The 18,289-nt window shown below is 30.7% G+C and overlaps 1 protein-coding gene and 1 long non-coding RNA gene across 6 annotated transcripts; both read right to left on the bottom strand.

Annotated features, from left to right (window-relative positions):
- LOC105178678 (AP-1 complex subunit gamma-2-like) lies at window positions 3,934-10,772 on the bottom strand. Of its 4 annotated transcripts, none has more exons than XR_002288422.1 (8): window positions 9,603-10,772; window positions 9,285-9,448; window positions 8,602-8,656; window positions 8,284-8,447; window positions 7,604-7,658; window positions 6,387-6,509; window positions 4,169-6,286; window positions 3,934-4,033 (listed from the first exon to the last, which is right to left on the bottom strand). XR_002288422.1 is itself a non-coding variant. In XM_011102208.2 (8 exons), exons 1-8 carry the CDS (start codon window positions 9,621-9,623, stop codon window positions 6,031-6,033), a joined length of 720 nt encoding a protein of 239 aa, XP_011100510.1. In that variant the 5' UTR covers window positions 9,624-10,772; the 3' UTR covers window positions 3,934-6,030. The 4 variants fall into 4 exon arrangements, 2 of the variants coding, with proteins under 2 accessions (XP_011100510.1, XP_011100509.1); XR_002288423.1 differs by having other exon boundaries at window positions 3,934-4,245; window positions 5,333-6,286; XM_011102208.2 differs by having other exon boundaries at window positions 3,934-6,072; window positions 6,191-6,286.
- LOC105178677 lies at window positions 10,812-14,966 on the bottom strand. Of its 2 annotated transcripts, XR_002288420.1 has the most exons (5): window positions 14,527-14,966; window positions 14,321-14,413; window positions 13,139-13,497; window positions 12,839-13,013; window positions 10,812-12,581 (listed from the first exon to the last, which is right to left on the bottom strand). It is a non-coding gene; the product is annotated as an uncharacterized LOC105178677 (long non-coding RNA). The 2 variants fall into 2 exon arrangements; XR_849156.2 differs by having other exon boundaries at window positions 10,812-13,013.

The following is an 18,289-nucleotide window of genomic DNA, read 5'->3' as shown; positions in this document are numbered from 1 at the left end:
ACTTATAAAATAGTTACTAGGTTATGAATTTAAAGTAAAAAGTTATCGTTATATGTATAAATAATAAAAAATTTTATTTTTATTTACAATATCATCCCATTTACTTTTTTATTATTCATACTAATTTATATTAAATTATTTTATTAATTTTTTTATAGAATCTTTATATTAAACTACATATTTAATGGATAGTAATAGTTACAAAGTAATAAATTAAATTAAAATTATCTATTCTTAGAATGAAAAGATTTAATTTTTATTTTCTTTATAACTAGAATTTTATTGCTAAAAGATAGAGGGAGTATGAAAGCAATATTTATAAGAATGAAACATTTCATATCTTTTTGACTTTTTATTTATTAAACATCTATATATAAAAGCATCTAATTGCAATAGTAAATTATCTTAATTAATATATTATAAAAACTAAATTATTTTAAATTTATAAACTTAATCTTTTATAAATTGCTAAATTATATTTACGGGAATGAACAATATGACCTCATTAATTTTATTATTATTATTGAATTTGTAATTTACTCTTCTTAATATTAATATATTCAATAATTTGTTAATACAATATTGACAGTTATTTCAAAATTATCATAAATTAGTTAAATCTTTAATTAAAAGATTAATTTTTTATTTTTATTTATAGCTAAGTTTTTTATTACACAAAACATAGAGGGAGTGTCAAAACAATATTTATGATAATAAATCCAATATATTTATTTTTATTTATACTAATTTAAATTTAAACTATTTTTTTATTAAATCAGTATATAAAGTTACATCTCTTAATAATTAATAAATTAGTCTAAATAAAAAATTAATCTTTGATAATTTTCAACCTAAATTTATTGCTTAAATACCCAAATTTATATTATTTATATTTTCAGCTTGCGTCACCATCTCTTTTCTTATAACATGATTGGGTTGGTCAAGTTTCACCGATTTTGTATACTTATACTTATAATTTATATAAATTATTAAAAGGTGTAACTTTTCAATAAAAAGGGTTAATAAAATAATTTAATTTTAAATAAGATAAATAGTAAATAAATTAACGAGATCATATTATTCATTTTCATAAATATTCTGTTGTTCGCTACTTTTTAGTAATAAAAGTTTAATTAAAAAAAATAATTAAATAATTTATAATTTTTTTTAATTTAAATTCATAACCTAGTAACTAATTTTTAATTTAATATTTTAATTAAATAATTTTTATTTTTAACTTTTAAGAGGTGGATTTTTTTAATTTTTAAGAGGTGTAATGTTAAACATATATAATAAAAAATATAAAATAATTTAAATTTAATTCATTTAATAGAAATTATATTTGTGCACATATTATTCATTCCCATAAATATTATTTTGACACCCTCTCTACCTTATGATAATAAAAGTTAGTCATAAATAAAAATAAAAAAATTAAACCTTTTAATTTTAAACTATAAATTAATTTATACAAATTTTTAATTTTATAACCTAGAATTAATATATCAATTAAATAATGTAATATTTCAATTATCTAGATGTGTGATTTTATATGCATATTTGAAAAGAAAGTTAATAAAATAATAATTTAAACTAAATAAAAGAAAGTTATATTATTTATTCTCATGAATCTTTTATATCCCTCGAAATGTGATAATTTTTTAATTTAAGTTTATAACCTAATAACTAATTTTTATTAATATGTTAATCAAATAATTTAATATTTCAACTTTTACTTAGTAAAATAATTTAAATTAGTATAAATAATAATATATTCCCACCCCTCTCTGTCATTTGGTAATAAATTTTATTTTAAAATTTATAATAATTTATAATTGAATTTAACCTAGTTATTAATTTTTACTAATATATTAATTAAATATTTAATATATAAGTTAGTAATAGGTATAATTTTATATATAAATTCAATAAACAAATTAAGCAAATTAATATAAAAATAAACAAATAAATCATACTCATTTCCATGAAAATAAATAAGTCAATAATTAAATTTATAATTAATGTTTCAACGTTAAATATTAATCTATATACTAATATTCTAATTTTCATTATTACGTTAATTAGATAATTTAATATCTTAAAATTTTTAAAATACCAATTCAATAAAAAAATTAATAAAAAATTTAAATTAGTATAATAAACAAACAACCATAAATATTATATATGGATTTAATAAAAACTGTTATTAATTATATTAAAATTAGCATATATAAATAAAAAAATCTATGTGGTCCTATTTACTAATAAAAATTTGTAACTTAATGGTAATTTTTTAATTTAAATTTATAATCTAGTAATTAATTTTAATTAAATAATATATGTTTATGATAATTTGAAATAGTATAAATAATTAAGAAATATAGGTGGTTCTATTATTCATCCCATAAATATTACTTTGCATAAACAAAAGTTTTAGTAATAAAAGTTTAATCATAAACAAAAATAAAAATTTAATCTTTTACAATTTACACCAAGTGTAGTAATTTTTTAATTTGAATTTATAACCTACTAACTAATTTTTATAATATTTAATTTTTAAGACATGTAATTTTATATAAAAATTTTATTTAAAACAATTTAAATTCTAATAACAAAATAATGTATATGATATCATATTATTCATTCCGTTAAATATTGCTTTGACATGCAGTCTACCTTTTAGTAATATAAGTTTAGTTGTAAATAAAAATAAAAATCAATCTTTATATTTTAAAACCAAATAATTTAAAATATTTATAAATTTTTAATTAAAAATATAATCTATATACAGATTCAATAAGAAAAGTTAAAAAAATAACTTTTATCTAAATTAGTATAATTAACAAACAAATATATAGAATCATATTACTTATTTTGTAAATATTGCTTTGACGCCTCCTCTACCTTTTAGTAATAATTTTTTTTTCATAAATAAAATTAAATAATTTATTAAAAAATTTAATTTAATTTGATAACTTAATAGCTAATTTTTATAGTATATATAATTTAATATTTTAATTGTTAAATTTAAATATTGGTTATAAATAAAAATTAAATAATTCTTAATTTTTTTGTAATTTAAATTCATAACCTTATTAATATATTAATTAAATAACTTTTACGATTCAACCAAAAAACTAAATAAAATAATTCAAATTTAAACTAATATAAACATAAATAAACAATAAACTTAAAATTTTTAATTAATATATCAATTAAATAATTTAATATCTCAACTATTGAGTGGTAGTTTACATACAAATTCAATTAAATTATACTATTAATGTAAAAAATTTTATTTAAATTTAAATTATTGATATCTCTCTACCATTTTCAAAAAGTAAATAAAAATTTAATTACAATCTCAATAAAACAATTAATAAATAAAATTCTATTATTCCCATAAACACCACCCCTTCCAAATAAATATTTAATTTAACTCCATATCTATACAGATTCAATTTTTATAAAAATTTAAAATAACAATCCATTCATTAAATCTAGTCCAAAATATATGTCCTTGTAAATAAATGCATTTGTACTAAATTGTTGATTATTCGCTTGTTATTAGATAACTAAAATATATGAACTGAAGATGTAAATTAAAATAATTAAAATATACATTCGATTGGGCTCAGTAGTGCATTATTCAATCCCTACCTACTATGCATTCCTCAAAGCTAATTTTCATTGTTATGTTAATTAAATAATTTTTTTAACAGATGTATCTATATACAAATCCACTAAAAAAAGTTAATACAATAATAAATTTATAATTCCTTTCCGAAAAAATTTATTAGCATAAACAATTTAAATTTATAACCTAATAACTAATTAAATATATACAGATATTTATACCCCTCTACATTTAAATTTTAATCTCTTAATTTATATTTTAAATTAATATAAATGATTAAAAAATATGAGGTCTTATTATTCATAAAAATTATTAATCAGAAGCTCAACTCATAAATTTAAAACAACTCAGTACTGTAACCAATGGAATGAACTTCATTGACTTCTTGGCAATAGGCTGTAGCAAAACGAAATGAATGGTTAGTAAAGAACACAAATAAATGAAAAAACAAGTTTGTTTATTAATCCTGTTTCTTCCCTAAGGTTGAAGTAGGAATGGAAAAGAGCTACATTAGAATGTAGATGTTCTCACCGTGCAAAGTGAATCCGTGTTTGACCGTCACTGGAAGGTTACGATCCTCAGTTCAGCAACTGTTTTGTTTTCATTCCCTGCAAAGTGTTATTACGTGGCTACAAGGCTGTCTTTACAAGGTGATAAAATTGAGAAGCTTGAAGCTCAGTCCAAGCTCGCAAGAGCATAGTGAATACCACAAGAACATATTAATTCCCAGTTTACATGAAGTTTAATTAACAAGACATCTATCAGAATGAGTTACAGAAGGCAAGGCAAGGCAATTAACTTTTTTTCTGATGTCATTCCAATTATGAGAAACAAGGAAAGTCACTTTTTTCAAGATGTCAATCCAATTATGAGGTATAGAAATATGTTTTGCAAGGTGCCTGCAAAGACTGCCCAAGTGGCAGAGCCCATGGGCTCTCTCCAGGTTGGAGGACTCTAACGTACACCCCTAAGAAACAACACAATCAATGCTAGATAAGTTTTTAACATCTATACAATCAGCCAAGCACATTAATCCCATCTCGGCTGATAAAGAGGAACATTAACATTTTCATCATTTTGCTTTAATCTCATACAGTATCTCTTTCAACAGAGAAGCGAATTTAAGCAGTTAAGCATAACTCCACCCCAGTGTTTGGGATGAAAATAATGCTTGTAAGCCGACTCCTAGATTGACAAAAAAGAAAAGTAATATTTGATACCCAAAAACTTCTCTTGATCCATTAGTGAAATAATTATTAGCAACACAAATAAAGAGGCATACAACAGACATGTTATCTCCATAATATACATAAAGCCACAAACAAACACCAAGTGGACCTTTAACTCTTATAACACAAAGAGCTGAATTGACTCTTATAACTACTAATTGTGATGTGTCAACTCTCACCTACCTCACACTCCCATCTTACACGAGTTATTTTGTTATTTTTTGTATATGTGAAAAATATATTGACTATCCACTCCAGGAAGTAGAATCATCATGGGCAATGCCATTTCAAAAAATGCTAGAGGCCATACATTCACATACTTGTACAGATGTTTCAATTAACACTCAGAAAGCAAAATCGCAAATTAGAAACTGCAAACAAGAGATTTCTGTAGAGAGAAGAAGAAACATACTGACCCTTATAACGAAATGCATAAAGGAGCTATTAAAAAAAATAAAAGGGTTACCTCCATTTTGATACTGGAACCAACTATGAGCAGATCAATCAACGCAACAAAAGCATTTAACTTCTCTTCAATGCTGAAATCTGGATATTCATTCTCCATTAGTCCTAACAACCACCTCTCCTGGATTGCTCTCATCAACTTCATTGTATACTCAGTAGTGATAATATCAACCAACTTCACAATATAATTAATGAACTAGGCATGCCCAAAGACATGTAAAGAGAAGTACTTACGACATGCCAGAGAACATGTAAATGAAGTACCTACCAAAAGGGACTGACAAGAACCTAAACTCATGTACCAACATCATGCTCATTATGAGACAGATACTATGTCCATCCCGCTCAAGACCATGTATGCAAACCAAGTTACTGTGATGCATTTCAGATTGTTCTCTCCTCTCTAGACCCAAAAAAAGAAGCAGAAGGTTAAAATGGATCTAAAACAAAAGTATTGCAAACTATAACTTGAAACACTTCGGTTATTGCTCACATAAAAGAATAAAGTTGAGAGAAGTGCCAGCGTTTAACTTTTCCAATTGAGATAAGCATCTTTTCCTTGACGGAGTAAAGACTTCCGAATTGTCAAGGAGAGTTAGTTGACCCTGACCGGACAAAGCCAGAACCTTCCATTTTTCAGCAAAGCACCTTCCCAATGTTTTAACCTTACTGAATGCTTAACACGTAGTATCATGATTGTCAAAAGGTTATTAGTTCTTGGTGTCTAATGGACAGGATTACCTACATCCACCACAAATTTGTGGACAACTTTAACAATCCGCACGCCCAATTAATACAAAAGTCTGGAATTCTGATGATAAAAGAAAATTAAGAAAACTTTCAAAAAGCATGAACATACATTTATCCTTTCCTCCACATCAAGCATGCCAGAATTACCAACCAACATCTCCCGATATTCTCCAATGCACCATACAGCAACTCGAACAAGAGTTTCCTGGTGCAGACATAGCATATATTTAGGACATGAGTGCATGCATACAAGAAAACTTAATCAAATTTCACAATGAATTTATATTGCTGCTGCCATAACATACCTGTCCGCCTGCTGTTTGTACAGCCTTGTTAAGTGCTTTAACAGTATATCCATGGAGGTTAGGAGCATTAGTAATTACAATGATAAGGGCATGCCAGACTTCATCCTTCACATAATTCCCAGCCTGCAACACTATCACAACAATCAATTCTCTCTTTTTAAGTGAGACAAAAGATCAACATAAAATGCTGAGGTCACCCTCTGCCCAAGTCTACAGAAAATTGTAAAATATCATGTTCCTAGACCTCATTGGTCATAGGATAATATATGGCCGATAAGCGAATCTTGAAAATCTAAATTTTACTACCATCAAAATTAAGCTATCTTTGCTTAAAGGCAATATCATTTACTGTTACCAGGCGAAAAGCTCATGACGACAAGACAATAAAATAAAAAATTATAAAGGTTAAGTATCATGTTGGACCAAAAGGTCAATCTGGTTTATTATAATGCAACCAAACTTGTGCATTTGACGCAATAATCACAAGAAAGTACTAGGAAAAGACCTGCTCTTTTTCATTTAGATAAGAGATTGCAATTTTTCAGTTAGATAAGAGATCATCATTTTAACTCTGTGATCCATAACAACCACTTCCTAAGTAACCAACTTCTTGACTTTCTGACATACTGCACTCACACCAATATATTAACTACAACTAGTAATCGTGGCACATTCAATGTGCGTGCAAAATGGATCGAAATTCACTTAATACCTATATAAGTATATAATATTAATTAGATAGGATAAATGTGATTTGTTGTTATACATAATGTATTATGATTTTTTTCAAAAATAAATAAATGAAAATGATAGTTATCGTGAATACTGCAATGTATTTTACAAAAAAAGGCTGGGAAACTTACATAGATAAAAAGTATAATACAATGGAGAGGAGAGGAGAGAGAGAACAATGAGAGAAGGGAAAAGTTGACTTGTCATTTCTATTGATCTAGGGTTAATCCATACATATAGTGCACACCAAGGTGGTTGTTCTACACCCCTCAACCTAAAAAATATAGTATACATGAAAATGAAATCACAAGCTAGAGTTGCATATTTTTCTTGATACTCTAGGTACATGATAAAATAAGAAGGGTTTAATATGATTTCATGCCTCAAAGCTTAACATGGATGCTAATTTATCAATCATCATGGCAGATCTCTGCCTTACAGTGAAAATCAGTGAAATAAGAAATCCAGAAAGGCACAAATTTTACCTGTGTTAGAACCTTAACCATCTGATCAATGCACCATATTTTTTCAGGGGAAAACCTGGCACCACGCAGCAAGATGAATGAGATTCTGTATAACTACAATAAACTGGAGGATACATCATAATTCAAGTTCAACCAATTTATTTATATTGTCAACCTATATAGCAGGTCACGCATGTTTTACTACTTGGGTGATCACAGGCCACAGCACAACATGGAAAAGAAGAGAAAAAATACGTGAGGGCATAGAATTGAGGTAACTGAGAAATATGTGGCGGTGAAAGACAATAATGAGAGCAAAATAAGGTTTTGACATGCAATACATTTTCAGTAGAGGAGCTAGAGGGGCCACTAGTAGGGAAAAAGAAGAAAGACCTTCTAAATGTCCTGTTACTGAAACAATTGTTTCAGAACAAAGCAAATATCTGACCTATAAGACAAAGCAAAATCAATCAATAACCACACTTTCTTAAACCTTGAAAGTTGGAGAAAACAACTCATGCAGAGACCAAATCAAGCAGATATTTTGAAAAGTACTCCATATTTATGAGCTGCTTCAAGACACACGGACACACATTCACATGAAGTCATGAACATAGCATGCTTCAAACATCATATTATAAAACTAATTGGACAAGAAAGTGAGCAAACCTTATAGACAAACTATAGATCATTCAACTTACTTCTCCATAATTGAGCAAATTTTGGCCGTGAGGTCTCCCTTAAATTCTGGTTCACTTACTTCTAGATAATCAACAAGCTCCTTTGTCAAAGGCTTCACATTGCTTTCATTTACTAGAAGACAAACAAGCTCTAGGGCCCTTTTACGGATCGAAGAATCTGGACCCTGCCATCAAATAAGAATCCATAAGCACCCAATTCTATTCTTATCATAGTAGTTAATGGCGCGCGCGAGAGGCGCAACCCTCGCGCCATTTGCAGCCTATGGTGTGTGAGTGAAAATCAGTGAAATAAGAAATCCAGGAAGGTACAAATTCTACCTGTGTTAGAACCTTCACCATCTGATCAATGCACCATATTTTTTCAGGGGAAAACCTGGCACCACGAAGCAAGATGAATGAGATTATGTATAACTACAATAAACTGGGAGATACATCATAATTCAAGTTCAACCAATTTATTTATATTGTCAACCTATATAGCAGGTCACGCATGTTTTACTACTTGGGTGATCACAGGCCACAGCACAACATGGAAAAGAAGAGAAAAAAGACGTGAGGGCATAGAACTGAGGTAACTGAGAAATATGTGGCGGTGAAAGACAATAATGAGAGCAAAATAAGGTTTTGACATGCAATACATTTTCAGTAGAGGAGCTAGAGGGGCCACTAGTAGGGAAAAAGAAGAAAGACCTTTTAAATGTCCTGTTACTGAAACAATTGTTTCAGAACAAAGCAAATATCTGACCTATAAGACAAAGCAAAATCAATCAATAACCAAACTTTCTTAAACCTTGAAAGTTGGAGAAAACAACTCGTCCAGAGACCAAATCAAGCAGATATTTTGAAAAGTACTCCATCATATTTATGAGCTGCTTCAAGACACACGGACACACATTCACATGAAGTCATGAACATAGCATGCATCAAACATCATATTATAAAACTAATTGGACAAGAAAGTGAGCAAACCTTATAGACAAACTATAGATCATTCAACTTACTTCTCCATAATTGAGCAAATTTTGGCCGTGAGGTCTCCCTTAAATTCCGGTTCACTTACTTCTAGATAATCAACAAGCTCCTTTGTCAAAGGCTTCACATTGCTTTCATTTACTAGAAGACAAACAAGCTCGAGGGCCCTTTCACGGATCGAAGAATCTGGATCCTGCCATCCAATAAGAATCCATAAGCACCTAATTCTATTCTTATCATAGTAGTTAATGGCGCGCGCGAGAGGCGCAACCCTCGCGCCATTCGCAGCCTATGGTGTGTGAGTGAAAATCAGTGAAATAAGAAATCCAGAAAGGTACAAATTTTACCTGTGTTAGAACCTTCACCATCTGATCAGGAGTGCAAATTCAATTTCTATCCTGATATTGTCATACATTTATACTTTATCTTCATCTCATTAATAAAATAACTACATATTATAAGCATGTAAACGTATATGGAATTAATATATTTACTAATTATATTAAAAATATTAATTAGCATATTCTCAACTAAAACCATAGACTATAAGTAAACAAATTTTTAAGTAGAAAGTAAGTGTAAAGAAAATATGTGAACAATAAAAGAAAAGAAAGTAGTATATAAAGGGGCAGAAGACGACACACAACATTAATTATAAGATATGCTAGCTCTAAAAAAAAATCCCCTCACCACAATAAAACAAGAGTTAAACCACACTCCCACAACTTCAATTGTGAAGTGAAAAAAACTATCACCTACCTTACACACCCACTCCCATCCTCTAGGAAATTGGGGTAACTTAACATCACTAAAGTATGTAATAAAATCTTTCCCAATCACTCAAATAAGCATGCATATGAGCTTTAAAATATATCTTATTCCCCCACACCGAAACCATGACCACCCTCAAGCATGTTTCAATCCAAATACACAAATTATCCAAGTAGCAATTCTCAAATATCCTTTCATGTCACTCAAGTATATCCCCTATACTAATAAGACTTAATAGTATAAGAAGAGCCAGCAATATTGAGACAAGCACTTGCAGTACAACATACAATATTCAACACACAAGTATACCATTGACTTCATCAAAATAAAATGAAACAAGTCTCAACACTCTCACAAAGGTATCAATGTAATCACTCCACTCATAAAGTGTTTAAGAATTTGGGTTCCACTCAAATCAATACATAGAATGCCATTACCATAGGCTTGCTTGTGAATCAAATGAAATGAAAATTAATACATGAATCAAAGGGTCTTTTCAAGGGTTGTAATGGGGCTTAGGACAAGGTGTGGCAAAAGATAGGCCGAATTGGGGCTTATGAATTCAAAGGAGCGATGCCAACCTAGTTGCTTATCTTTCCAACCTCATTGCCATTCAACTCGATTCAAGTAAGTTGAACAATCAAACACCTCCAATTTTTTCGTTTTCTATTTCTTTTTCTTCTTTCCTTTCGTTTTTTCTTCTTTTTCTTCTTTTTTTCCTCATTTTCTTCTTTCCTTTCTTTTTTTTCTTTTTTTTTCTCAATATTTTCTTCTTTCCTTTCTTTTTTGCTTCTTCTTTCTCTTCTCCTTTTTTCTTCATCTCTTTGTTCTTTCTGTTTCATCATTTGTTTTTCATTTCCTCGTTCTATTTCTCTTTTTGTTTTCCTTGGGGATAGCAGTGCATCCGTTGTTCTTCACTCATTTTCATGTCAATTTACAAGCAACCAAGCCAACACCGTCCCCTTAAATGGGTTCAAAAATCAGTTCAGGAGATAATCAAGAAGGGGGGATGATTCAGCTTATGACGTGGTTTAACCAACAAAAGAAAAGCCAAGGCTCAAATGAGTTATTCTATGGGTGAATTCAAGGTAGGCTCTTTTGAGGTAATGGGGTATTCCTAAGTGCCCTTATCACTTTCATGCACCAAACTTACAAGAATGCGGACTCAAAATGTATTACACAAGCAAGTTCTAGAATGGACACACTAAGTTTGATGCCCTCGATCAAAAGAAATGTAGCACTGTTTAAATGAAAGTGCTTGGGTCCAAAAGCTCACACAAAGGCTTTTGTGTTGATTCTTGAACATTGTTCATTTGATGCAGCCAATGGGACACACTTCACACTACTTTTTTTTTATATGCCACTAGTGCTAGTCTCTCCTGCTTATCTCGACTTATACCAAAAATTCCTATTAATCTAAGGGACAACACAAGACAACAATCAGAAAATTCAAGTGCTACCACAGGATAATTCGCATATTTTTCTCAAGACACTGACTTCCTTCACAAGTTTCGGTGTTCACTAAAAATTGTCAACCCCCAAATAAAAACTTTTAGTCCTCACACATCCACATTCCAACACATTAATTCCCCAACTAATCTAATTCAATTGTCACATTGAATATTGGGCTCCAATCTCTTGTTACTTTATTACAAGAAAGATTGTTTGGCAAGTCACTCTAATCCAATACGAGTAATATGTCATAATACATAGAGTGCACAAGCAACAATAAATCAAAGTTTTGGAAGTTCCAAGTCATATCTTCCTTTATTTTTCTGAAACAAGTCTTTCATAACTAAGTCCTACAGAGATTTGCACCCCTTTCTGATCTAGTTCAATTGTCAAAAAGTATTAATTAGAAACAATGAGCTACAAAAACTAAAGAAAAGATAAATTCAAGCATAGCAAATCTTTTCTACATATGAGAATTGCGAAACTTACCTATTAATCACAAAGCAAGATAAAAATGCAGCAAATTTCATGCACCTCTCAAACAATAATAAAGAAATGAAAGCCATGTAGAGTTGTGGTTGCCGCTATCAAGGGGTGCACATGCGAGGCAAGAGCCATGAGCTCCACCAGCCTACCTTATCTGCATTGCCATTGCTAAAAAAATTGATTAAGCAAGTAGATACTGCTTCAAGGGAGACAAATACATTTTAACAGAATAATTCCAAGACTAGTATGAGCCTCGAGCATCTTGCACCATTTAAGGTAGACTAGATAATTATTTCTGATGAAGATATGTTCAATACAAAATTTAAAACAACAAGGGAGCTTTTAAATGGGTTAGTGAAAAGATGATATAATAAAATTTTGGTGAAGTTGGGATAACGTGCAAAAAGGCTGATAGCAGACTAACAAGTGTCCATGAAATCCTCACAGGTATAAAACAGAAGAAGTTTGATTAAAATTGACGATATACTTGGTGAAAATTCAGGTCTAGTTCCCTTACAGTTTAAAGCCAAATCAGGATAAGTAATCAGAGCTGGTTTGTCCTGATCACCGAAAACAGCAACAGAGACAGAACCGCAGCCAGTTTTTACTATATGTTCCTGTAAACCAGTGCAAAAAAGTTAGTTTGTATGATTGTCAAATAAATAACAAAAGTAAAAACTGGAAAAAGTTGTTCTCGGGATTACTGCCAACTGACTGATCACTCTCCAAATATATACATATGGTGTCAAAAGACTCATATAGGAGCACAATCAAAGGCGGCAGCAAAGAATTAGAATAGATCATCCACCATAATTCCACTAGCTACTGCAACAATTTGCATTGAAATAATTCAAGCTTTTAAAGAGCTACCCACCAATCCGAAGCTCACATCCACCAGCTTGAAAGAATTTGCTAAAAAATTTTCTAGTTTCCATTATTTCCTTGAAGGACAAGAAATTCTCCACTTTCCAGGTGAATGAGCTCCTCTTCCCAATTCCATCTGACTGAGAACAGGCAGTTCCTGAGTCAGTTTCTTGATCAATGAAGTCCTGCATTATGGAAGTTTCTTTCAATATAAGAACCTCAGCACAGAAGATAACAGTATCCTGGACTAGAAATCCAGAATCCTGATCAAAGAGACTAGTGAGTGTCACAAACTCGAAAACAATATCACCTCACATCAGGGACGTCGTTCTAACGACTGAACTAGGGGCCGGCACCACCATTAACATGCCCATTGCTATGGATCCCAACACCATTTGGGATAAGCGGAGGAGGCAATCCAACAGCCATTGGAGGCGTAGGTGTTTACAACCCATGTGTGTGAGGTAGGTTGTGGGAACTTACAAGTGGACTCCCAGGTGGACTTCCTTTACGCTGTTGTATGGCATGTATCTGCCTCAGTTCTTCTTCATGGATACGTGATATTGTCTCGAGCTCCTTCATTGACAAAGCTTCCAGCCCAGCACCATATAGAGGAGCATGCCATGACATCTCTTCCTGAAGTTGAGCCTCTAGATGGCGGATGTATTGCTGCAAGAAAATAGCACTCTATCAGCAACAACATCAAATAATCAGATTCCTTCACATAAAGGAGCTGACATTAAGGAAAATCGTTCAGGGGCTAAAAAGTCATTTTTTAATGAGAGAAAAGTCAATAATCCAATCAAGTACTAAGCTAATTGAGATACTGCAAACAACTTCAGCAAACACAACCTCGCAGGCCTGCAATTTGGACTCCATCCCATCAATATATGCCTCACATCGGGCAACCTTTTCTACAGAATTCTAATAAGACTCCAAGATAAGTCTAACAGTAATAGCATCAATAATGTCAGCTTCTACCCTGACTTTCTGCTGCTAGGAACAATATTTAGACACTCCTTAGCCTTCCATACCAGGACACAAATTCCAGAAAATTGATCAATTAATTCAATATAGATGCGGGCCAAGGAAATTTTGACAACCAAAATTTGCCATGACTAATATAGTAAAAGAAGAGTTGCCAAAAAAAAAAAGAAGTATAGATAAGAATGGTAGGCCTGGTTCTTAATTAATGACTAAACAAAAGTCATAGAAAATGATTTGACAATTGTTTTCAATGAATAAACATTCGTTGGACTAACTTTAAGGCACAACCCATAACAGATATCAGTTTCTTCCTTTTTTATCAAAATTATCATTCCCCATGCCATATAAAATCACGACTCCACCAGAAAATCCACAAATTAATCACATGCAACCACAGATTCACAAATGTTCGTATCCACAAAAAAGATTCAAGCTAAATAACACCATAAAAAGTTAAACAATTACAGAAATATAAAAATATTAAGGAGCTATAAACGATACTTACATTGATACAAACAAAGAGAAGAGAGAAGTCGGCAACTTAATTTCTTTTCCTTTTTTCTTGCCCTTTCTTCTCTACTCTCCGGCTTTTCAAACCCTAAATAAATGAAATAAAAAATCGAGAGGTGGAAACATGTGAGTGTAGATGGGGTTTGATGGTGGGCTCGAGTAAAATGGTGGGAAGAGAACACTAGTTTTGAGGGTTTTTACCAGGTATTCTTTCTTGGATTTTTGTGTTGCACCCACCTACATTGCTGCTTCTCCTCGGTGCACTGAATGGTGAACAAATCCATCTTCGCTTCCATCAACCGGAGAAAAAAACCCAAATGAAAATCCTCAAACAATGGCACTAAACCCTAACCCCTCTCTTGATTTTTTCTCTCTGTTTTTAAGGGTTTTAAGCAGTGGGGTTCAGAAAACTCTTTCAGTTGCCCCTGCTTTTCTTCTCTCTTTGCTCAAGATTGCAAGATCGTTCAAGAATCTCTCTTCTTTGTTACAGCCTCATCTCTACCATGTTCCTCTTTGTTCAAGATTGCAAGATCGTTCAAGAATCTCTCTTCTTTGTTACAGCCTCATCTCTACAAAACATGGTGCTTGATTTCGCATTGCTTTTCTTGGAATTGAAAGCTCTCGTGTTATATCTGGCGGTGTTGGGGTATATTTGGGATAATACGTATATATGTATATACTGGTGGAGGGGCGGCCAATTATAATATATTATTTTCTTTTTTTTTATTTATATTTAAATACAATCACGAAAGGAGGAGAGAATTATTTGGTATTTTTTAGAGGATTTTATGTTGTTTTACCTTTTGTTTTTGGGCAAGACCATCACCAATTTTAATTTAAATTATTTGGTTTGGACAATTGGAATATTAGCAAAAACTTCATTTTTTTGGTAGTTTATTTTATTTTTTTTATTAGAAATTGATAATATCTCATATCCAACTTATTATATATTATGTGTATAAAATTCATAGCCTATATACTTTAAAAAATGTTATACACATAATTCATTTATATTAAAATATAATTATTGTGTTCTAAATATCGATATTATGTGTATAAAATTCGTAGCCTATATACTTTAAAAAATATTATACACATAATCCATTTATATTAAAATATAATTATCGTGTTCTAAATGTCGATAAAAATTATTCGCTTTTTTTCGCTCATTAAGAGAGTGTCATGTTGTATCTATCATATATTTCATATTTAAGTATTCTTTTAGTATTTTATAAAAATATTTTTGTAATTATTTTTATTACCTTTTCACCCTTCATGTTTGGGTGTATGATCATTTAAGTGTAGAGAAATATTGGTTGCAAACTAATCGAAAATTCTTATTTTAAATGTTCTTTTGGCCTTAGGATTGAATAGATTAAATCTCATTCTATTTGTGTATTTTTTTGTTGTTTTTACAATATACATCTATAAATGTATGTGTATATATATGTATGTAATGCAATTAATACTTCAGTCTGTTTTTGAAAAAAATTTAAAATTATTATATTCAATTAATAATAAGTAGTACCATTATGTTTCTACATCACATTTTTTATTCTTAAGTATATGTGTGTATATAAACATGTGTATATAATACAATTATTAGTTTAGTTTATTTTCTTGATTTTTTTTTAATTTTTATATGCAGTATGTTTTTTTAAATTATTATATTCAATAAATAACAGGTACTACCATTATATTTCTACATTACGTTTTTTTATTCTTTTCTAAGAACAATAAAAGGTTAAATTAATCATTTTGATAATACTATTATATAAACTCCTTTTTAAATATTATAATCATTTCGTCAAAGTAGTAAAGATCGCATCTACACTGAAAAAACACAACTTTTCGTCATATATGTAAGAAAGAATAGACTACTTGAAAATACGCCTTTCAGTGAACTTCTCAAACTAGAGAACATGGAGAACATGACACAAGGGAAAATCAAAGCATCAAATATTTGCAATTATACATTTGGTTTTCTGTCATTATAAATTATCAAGAAATGGAATAATTGATGAAAAATAAAAGTGACGATGAAACAGGCACAAGTAATCCATTTTTCTTGTGCAAGCGAAGCAGAATTGATAAAGTTTCCTGCCCGAATAAACACAACAACATAAAGAAGCAAAGTAGGAGATACAAAGCATGAATCCCAGGTACGTATTTGAAATCTGATTTCACAAGCCAAAAATGACATGACAAACAACAAACTCTAAGACCAAGTAAATTAAATGAACATCATTGATGTTTCTTAAATAATTATCAATGCATGGTTGCCTTAGCCCACCACCTTGTTTCTCTTTTGGAAATGCGGTCTGACTTGGGAACAACTCTACAAACCAAATATGCATCGAAATGTTGATCGGTTTAAGTAGTTCCTGACTTATAGGCATAGCAAAATTGATCAACAGCAGCAAAACGAAGTGTATGAGCTACATATGACACGACCATCCATATACCTTGCTAATTTAAAGTATAAATAGTTAATTTAATTGATATTCCAATACATATAAATATATATATATATATCGAGTGCTGATAAATATCAAAACAAAACGTATCAACCAATTGGAACAAACTGTTACAGTAAAAAAATCTAGCTAATCAAGTTACACCACATGGATTACTCTTGACAAATGAATTGGATTATGTTGAGACACAAACGAAGCGAGAAAACATAGTCAAAGAGAGTGCTATTTTTAGAGCACGAAAAGGACACCAGTCTCGAAAAGACAAAGTTGTCACACAATCAATATGTGGAAAGAAAAAATAATTTTGTTAACAGATCTTGGCTTAAAGAGCTCATAAAGGTGTCTATAGATAATATTATCTGGAGAACTTGTAAGATATGATTCTTGACTTTAAAAACCATTGAAGCAATTGACAAGGTTCTCATATCGAGTCCAAGGCTCTAGCATGAGATCCATCCGTTAGTCAAGACCGCAACAAGATCATTTACAAAGATAGGGCACTAGAACTCGTCATGAAAGAAATCTAAGGCCTCCCCCTTAGCAAGGACACCATCCATCCACTGGACAACCAAGATATACAATTCTTATAGTGTTGCATTGTTGTACTTTTGGGCTGTTTATTTGACATCTAAGGTATCTTTAGCTCCCAACCATGCAAAACATGCAAATGGGCAGCAGGTGGAGCAGGGATATTTTTTTCAGAGACACCCAGAAAATGAAGGGGCAACCATACCAAGACAAGCCATATTTTGAACTGTATGTTAAAAAAAAGTTTAGTAGTAGGAGCGGACATCATATCAATAGAAGTAGAATTAATACAAGCACAAGTTTACCCATCCAAATAGAGAAAGGAGGAAGCCAGACAGCCAGGAGAAATAGTTTGTGGTCCATAGATTATACTGCTTCCCAAGATTGCAAAGATTAGGATCAAATACAGTTCAACTCCATAGATTATACTACTTCCCAAGATTGCAAAGATTAGGATCAATTACAGTTCAACTCCCTCTCAAAATGTAAAATTATATTTTTTCTAATAAAATTTTTAAAATTATACTTACACCCCTTTTGAAAATTCTTCATTTACACCTGACCCTTCCGTTAGGGTTTGGACAAAGACTTTAAAAAAAAATACATAATTTTTTTTTGCCCCTCATTTAGCATTCCAATGGATATTTTTTATAATATATGGACAGAAGTCAAGAATTTCTAAGCAACTAGCATTGCAAGGAAACTTAGAGTAATAATTTCATTTAGGCCATTATTTTCAGGAGAGAAGAACCTCAGATTGGAATTGAAGTCAACAATGGTAAATGGAATAGGCTTCTCAAAGTTGTTCTTAGAGTAATCTACACAAAAAGCTTTTGGGGGCAGGGACAACTCACTGTGGAGCTGGTTTGTGTGTAAGTCTAGATTGTTTTGGACTGTAAGATTAGGAAAATTGTGTAGGTTGCAAGAACCTAAGATGCTGTTTGGCTAAGCTTTCCTAG

The sequence above is a fragment of the Sesamum indicum genome, linkage group LG16, assembly GCF_000512975.1.
Source record: "Sesamum indicum cultivar Zhongzhi No. 13 linkage group LG16, S_indicum_v1.0, whole genome shotgun sequence".
Classification (NCBI taxonomy): domain Eukaryota; kingdom Viridiplantae; phylum Streptophyta; class Magnoliopsida; order Lamiales; family Pedaliaceae; genus Sesamum; species Sesamum indicum.
Note: the sequence above shows the minus strand (reverse complement) of the source record. Positions and strands in the feature narration are given on the sequence as shown.